Source organism: Paroedura picta, chromosome 5 (genome assembly GCF_049243985.1).
Source record: "Paroedura picta isolate Pp20150507F chromosome 5, Ppicta_v3.0, whole genome shotgun sequence".
Classification (NCBI taxonomy): Eukaryota; Metazoa; Chordata; class Lepidosauria; order Squamata; family Gekkonidae; genus Paroedura; species Paroedura picta.
Window position 1 is genome coordinate 71,746,292 of NC_135373.1, and position 7,421 is coordinate 71,753,712.

At 37.3% G+C, this 7,421-nt stretch overlaps 1 protein-coding gene across 22 annotated transcripts in view; it reads right to left on the reverse strand.

Annotated features, from left to right (window-relative positions):
- Positions 1–2,014: 2,014 nt before the first annotated feature.
- Positions 2,015–7,421, reverse strand: part of FOXP2 (forkhead box P2) — a 551,538-nt gene continuing 546,131 nt past the window's right edge. For all 22 annotated transcript variants that reach the window (XM_077338473.1, XM_077338465.1, XM_077338474.1 and 19 more), the window contains one exon: positions 2,015–6,034. In XM_077338473.1, the coding sequence (XP_077194588.1) occupies positions 5,890–6,034 (145 nt within the window). In that variant the 3' untranslated portion in view covers positions 2,015–5,889. The remainder of the gene's footprint in view (positions 6,035–7,421) is intronic.

The following is a 7,421-nucleotide window of genomic DNA, read 5'->3' on the forward strand; positions in this document are numbered from 1 at the left end:
TGCTTTCATTAGGCATTTTGTCTGCTGTCATGGAGTAATGGCACTGATTGGCTCAAACTAAATTATGGAATCTAATGTATAATGTATCTAAGTAAATAGAAGGAGAAGCAGATGCTTGGCCATACAATGAACAGAGAATGAAGGCACACAGAGACAATTAAATAGTAAGTTTCAATTCCAATTGGTTTTTCCCTTTTAATTATGTGCCTTTTAAAATTGGGGATGGCAGCACATGGGCTTCTAGTTGTTTGAGAAAGCACTGTAATCTTGCCAGTCAAATACATCTGAATTTATTCAGATATATCCAAACAGCTCAACAACCAATTGGCTCCTTTTGGGAGTGAGGAACAAAACCTGTGGGCACTTGAGCATGCCTATGTCAAATATAAGTTTTTCAACTGAATAGAGTTATTTGGAGAACTATTTGTTTATGAAGTAAGCTCTTGCATTTAGTAAATGACTACTTAACTGAGGTTTGCAGACACTCCACAATGATCTAGCAATTCTTTATGCATGAATTGCATAAATAATTGCTAGATCATTGTGGGGTATCTGCAAACCTCAGACTAAACTAGAAGTCATGTGATATTTATGTAATAATTCTGTGATGTACTTTGTAAAATTCTTTAAAACTTTTATAGTTTTAGTTGTAATTGATTTAATATCTATTGTTTTTCCTTGGATTGTTTAAGCTCTAATTTTATTATGTACATTTTAATTTGTTACCTGTTGATCCTTGTGAGGGTAGAAAGGCAGAACATAAACTTTGTAAAATAAATAAATCTGTTTCCACTTAGGCTGAAAAACAATCTAGTTTGTGCTCTGATACAATCTGAATTTTCAAGGTCTTTTAAATTTTGGTTTGTGTATGATTTCTCAGTAAGGAATGTTAGAATCACTATTGTTAGGATCACTATGTCTTTGGGTCTACACCATATAGATGACCAAGTCAAATCCCCCCTAAAATCTTTAGGATGTTTCTGCATTGTGCAGGGGGTTGGACTAGATGACCTTTATGGCCCCTTCCAACTCTACGATTCTATGAAGCATGCAATACAGTTGCAAGAAAAACAACAAAAACCCAACCAACCAAAATTCCTTAATTTGCCTCAGCAAGAAAAAGAAATCAATGCTATACAACCCAGCTGAGAAATATTAAGTGATAGGCGGTAACTCTTTTGCACCTGAAACAGCTGTATTCCCTCACTCAAAGCAGCTTATATAGCAGTTGCTTTCTCTCACTCAATCCAGATAATACATTCCACATGTAGGAACATCTGTCACATCACCAACTGTATCTACATCCTTGTGTATCATTTCCTGGAACCTTCTTCAGACCGTATCACACTTTAAAAGTTTGTTACTACGGGTTGGATCCAGACTAAAATTTCCAATGCCAGAATGGAAATTTGCTGCCCTTATCGGGTAATCCACTGACCTCCACAAACTGCTGCTTTGGGGGGGGGGGGTTGAGACCCTGAGGAATGACTTGGGGTGGGGAGTCTTCAAGAAGAAGGGTGAATCAATGACAATTGCCATTTGAGTCTGGATCCAACTCCGAATAAATCATCAACAGGTGGCTGCAGCCGATCACAACTCATCTATGAACTCTAGATGTAAGATGCACGTTTATGCATTTTGCTTTATATGTAATTTTCAAAACTTCTTCATGGTGCACATCTAAAAGGGAAATGACCTCTAGACTGTGCAACTGCTCTATCTGGAACAACACATTTCAAAAAACCAAACTCTTGGTATTAATGATGTCACTCTATCACTTATTATTTATGTAGGTGCATCAAACCTGAAACCTGAATCTAAAAATCTTCATGGAGTCAACAACAGGTGAAATGATAGGTTTATGCTAACTTGTTCTTAGACTGTTTTTCAGTGCCCTCAGAAGACCCTCAAACATCTTTATCTACCATAAATCATGTAACTCATAAGCATATAGGAACTGGGCTTGTAAGGTGGGATATTCAACTTCTTAGGAAAAAAAATAAAACCCTATGGGTTATAATGGGTCAGAAAGAATTAGACTTTTTATTTATACACCAGAAACTTAAGCAAGTGAATGAAATGGTTTCATTTACATTTTTTTACATCCAGCAGCAGTGAAAACACTGTTTACATTAACACTATAGTAAAATTTACATCTTGCACTTTTGTTAAATATGCCTGATTTTATGGACAAAACCCATTCTGATTTAAACTCTTGAAATGACGAGGGTGACTGTGTGCTTTAGAAGTGCTTTAGCAGCTTTAACACTAGCCTAGTATTGGAATGTGTAGTCTAAATCCTGATATAAATACTTCAAATTGTGAATACCCAATTTGAGGAATCTGAGTTAAACTATGGGAGATATTGATTCTGATCAGGGACAGTAAAGTCCACAATGATTTATTTACTTATTTTTAAAGATATAGCTCAGTTGCTCTATTCCTAGCTGGCTGTGCTTGGATTTCCTAATCACGAAGAAATGCATTTTTATGAAGTTAAGCAGCTATAGACACAGAATTCTGATTCTCATTTCCCCGTATCTGGGTTATCCAAAGAAAACCCAGTTAGTGGTAATTTTACCTAATGCTTGTAACATTCACATGAAATTTTAATTGATTTTCAAACAGTACAACTGTTCTATGAATTCAACCACATAGAATATAAGCCTTAAGCCCACTAGGTTTAAGCAATTGTGTCTTTGTAGACTAAAACTATGTAAAATAAAATCTGATAACTCCCTGGTGTTAGAGGTAGACAGTTTCTCTTTCAAATCCTAGGTTTGGTCCTTTATTTTATTCAGCAGTGAGAGCCAGGAATACAGAACGAACAACAGCTGTTACAATTCCCAACCATGACTTCTAACTTCAGAGAATTCAAGGTATGAACACAGTACACAGTAATGAAAAGTATCAAAAATTAGTTTACCTCAAAAAAGATAAATAAAACAGGTATATTCCACCAATACATAAACAGATGTTTTGTGCTACAGTTAAAATTTGCTGTATACAAAAGACCATAGTCCCCATTATCAGCTTATGATAGAAGCAAGAATACATGAGCCATTTAAATTGTCAGACATTATGCTTTATAAGGTATGCACAGAAGTTCAAGCAATAAATACATACATTAGTTCAAAGCCTTACAATAGCTACGCAAAGCAGATGCAGAAAAGCAGGTTTGCTATTCCTAGCAAGCAATGATATCAGAGTAAAAAGTCATGAAATGCATTAAAGCAACATTTTTCTTAGAAAAAGTCTGGTCATTTATGGGTCCACCAACATTTTTACATAATATGCACAATTATCAAAATACAGACCAAGCATCTCAGAAAACTCCAAAAAAACCTAAAGTCTATTTTTCAAAGCAATTGAAGTTTTGGAGGTTTTTCTGGTATAATGTGCAAGCAGCTATTTTTTTCTTTAAATTGTATTTATATAAAACCCATGCAAAACTCTACAGGTATATGCATTCTGTGGCTGAGACTTCCTTTCAAAAAGGTTTGTAACTGAGGTATGCATACTTTAGCATTGTAGTCTTAGGCCACCTTCCTGATGGTCCAATTATCACATTTACTTCCAGTCCATCAAAGTCTTTTGAACATGCACTTGAAAGAAACATTAGTCCCTTTCAGGTTATCCCCAAATTAGGGATCCTAGACGACTGAAATAATAATTAAAACAACAACAACAAAAAACTACCATTCACATGGTAACTCTTTCTTTTGATGTAATTACTATAAACCTTCTGTTATCATGACCCAAAGACAGACATAATGAAAAGTAGCAGTTACTGTGACGTTCTCACAATTCATGCGATCTGCCATAATTGTTCTAATTTCTTTGTTTTTTTTGTTTTTCTTTTGCAGAGGTAGAAGCTTTCAGAAAGCCTTTTGGGTAAGTGGGGAAACCCTTTCGAAAGCCATTTTGTCCTTTTATTTGGCGTGATAGATGACTGCATTTTCTCTTTAAATCTTTGCTGACTCCAGCAAAGAATCCAAGGGAGCTTCATTTGCAAGACCCATATCCATCACATGGAACTGGTACCTGTGTTAAGCTCTAGCAGCCATCTTTTGTGGAAAAAACTGTTTGTAAAGCAATAACCATAATTAGGTTATGAGGTCCCTTGGTTGGGGGGGAAAGTATTATTGAGACTTGGCACAGCACATGAAAAGCAAACACGTAAAGTTACTAGGTTTTCAGCAAACATCTGACTATGCTATTCTCCACTACACCATTAATGTATCATTGTATTCTTTTGGGTTTGGAGTTGTCAAAAGAAAAACAACAAAATAAACCCAGCATTCCAACAATTTGGCCTGTGCAAGTCTTCCAAAGGGAGTGTATTGTTAGTGTTAGTATCCCGTATAAACAGAGGCAGAATTATATGTAACTTTGGTTTGACTGAAAATAAATACCATGGTCTACAAGTGCTATAATCTTTGCTTTCAGTGTAAAAACTCACCTAGATTACTTTAAATCAATATGAAATTAATTTTTGGCTTTACTAGACCTTTTTATGTTTGGTTCCTACTTTTTTGTCATTATAACTTAAGACTATAAAAAATAGCACACAACGAAGATTAAGACCATACAAGACTTCCTCTAACAACATGTAATTTACCACAGGGGATTCGGGGGGGGCAGGGGGTTGGGGAACCAGTCTGAATGGGGAAGGAGTAGAATTAAAAAAAATAATATATTTTACATTAACAATATGCAATCTGCATTTGCATCAAGTACGTTTGTTTTGGTCAGTGATCCATATTGGTTGCTTTCTATTATAACTTCTGCCCAGACTTTGTTCCCACCTCTGTCCTAAAATGAAAGCAAATCTTCACTGCATTTAAAGATTGACTTTTGGCCTCAGAAGATTATATTACAACAAAATTAACGTTTGTTTCTTCCCCCTCCATATTTGTTTCTTGGTACAGGGCTAAATGAAAAGATCCCAGAGGTCATCAGAAAACAGCAGGTAGTTCGTGGAAAGGTTCCTTTGTACTAATTAAAGTTACAGAAGGCTGACCAAAGTGAGTGGCTGCTTCTGTCGTGGAGTTATTGGCCATTGTTAGAGAAGGCTTTGGTTTGCAGCTGTAGCCTTTGACTGTGTTTGCAGGTAGACAAAGCTTTATCACAAGGAGGTAAAGAGTACAGTTGTAAGATAATATGCAGATATGCAAATGTTTCTATGGTGCTTGCACAGACAATGTTAGCTTAGGATTGCACTTTACATCTTAACACTAACAGCACAGACTGGAAGCTTAAAAATGTTTTTAGATGGTTTGCAACAGTCTAATTACTGTGGTTTGTTATAACTAACTCATGTCATTTACAGTTGGTGGCACCAACATAAAAAACTAATGTTCTGTTGTTTAAAATTCAGCTAGATACAAGCAGTGACACTAAATTTCTGATACTACTCCTGTGCAAATTAAAAACGATAGCAACAAGTTGAACTTGACCAGCAATTGTTTCTAACATTATTACAACTACCGTATGCTGGAATTTTCACATTGATGAAACTAACACTATTTTTGGCAGTATATGAGGCCCATTTGCTTTCTATAGAACATGTATCCTCATATTCAGTCATTTTATGAACCCTCGGTAGCCACATCTTTTAAAATGGGCAAGCCATTATATATAAACAGTTTATATTTTTCAAGAAAATCAGTTTGTCTTTTTTAAAAAAAGAAAGAAGAAAAACAAGCAATTTGCCTGTTTGTAACTGGATTCCCAAAGGGCTGCCATAATGAGTTCCTTTAGGGCTGTTCTCCTTTATCCATGCTTAATAAATAGTCACAGTAAAAATTTGTCAAATATTCATGGTTGTGGAGTGGTTGTGAAGGTCAGTGATATGTCCCTTCATTCTGAGGTTTGTAAAGTCTCTACTCATTCCAGATCTTCAGATAAAGGCTCTTCCTCAATCTCTCTATCATCTTCCAATTCTGGACTGTGATTCGCTGTTGTCACCAAGGACATTGGACAGTCTTCATCCTCAGCAACTACTGGTTCTTCCTTCACGTGGATTGAGTGTCTGCAAAAGAATGGACATGTCACATGGTTTCTATTTACTTCTTTGAATAATTTTCTATCATTTCTCACCAGAAGCAAAGGATAGGTTACAATCTTTGTATTTCAGGTAAGAAACTTCAAGTTCATCACCATCCTTAAGCCTGCATCTCTACTACATATCACATCAAACCTGCATTGTAAAGCTTCTTGCCTATAATCAGGGGAAGCAAGCTGTACAATAAGCCAACATGAAGGACCCTTGCAGTTTCCCGTGGTACTTTTCAGGAAGTCTCTGCCAGTGACACGGTGTGTTCTGGCTTTCAAAGGCTGACTTGTAGGCCTCAATACTGACTTATTTATTTACTTCATTCATACCCTGCCTTTTTCTGACAGTCTTCAAGCAGTGGCTGGACATATATTTATCTTGGATGCTTTAGGCTGATCCTGCATTGAAGAGGGGACTACAGGGTCTGTATAGCCCCTTCCAACTCTGTGATTCTATAATTCTTCCCATTAGAAATCCAAAGGAGCTTCTCATATCCTCCCTTTTCTCCTCACAAGATCATGAGAAACTGAAAGTGTGTGACCAGCCAAAGATCATCCAGCAAGCTTCTATGGCAGATTACAAATTTGAACCTGTGTGCCCCAGATCCTGATCCCATATTGGCTCCTTGATGAGATGGCCTGAAGACAGAGGAGTGGAATAGAGAGTTTTCATATCTTTGTTAATGATCATCTACATCTATCAACATCTTTAGGCTGATTCTGCACTGTGAAGGGGGTTGGATTAGGCTCCTTCCAACTCTATGGTTCTATGATTCTATCTCTGTCGATCTACATAAAATGTCTTAGATCCTCTGGTGCATTCCCATGGATGGATTTTCACCCACTGATTGGGCATTTCTCATGCCTCACTTCTTTTGCAGCCTAAAACGCTACTCCTGCAGAACAAAGAACCTCTGGGATGCAATAGGCAGCAGAAAGTAAGTAAATTGTGATCAGTGAATGGAAAGCCTTCCATCTGAAGAATGCTCCAGCAGACCAAAGCCTATATTCTTCTTGGAGGTCTTAATCAGGGGTGTTAAACATACATTCCGGGGCCTGGAACCAGCCTGTCCAGGGATCTTATCTGGCTTATGAACAACGGTGCAAGAAGGAAAAGGCAGAAGGGTGCTTGGGGGCTGGAGAGTGGGTGAGCATGCACACACAATGAGGTGTGTGTGGTTGAAGATGCCAAGAAATAAAAAGGAAATTGCTAGGGGACAGGACTATGAGGCTGAGGTAGAATTGTGTGGGGAGAATGGTAGTGAAGGTTGAAAAAGAGGTCTGTTTTTCCACCCTCCTGCCTCCTCCGACTGCAGCCCAGTGGTAGAGCCACTTGATGAGTGGATGAAGCTGAGGAGCCGGTA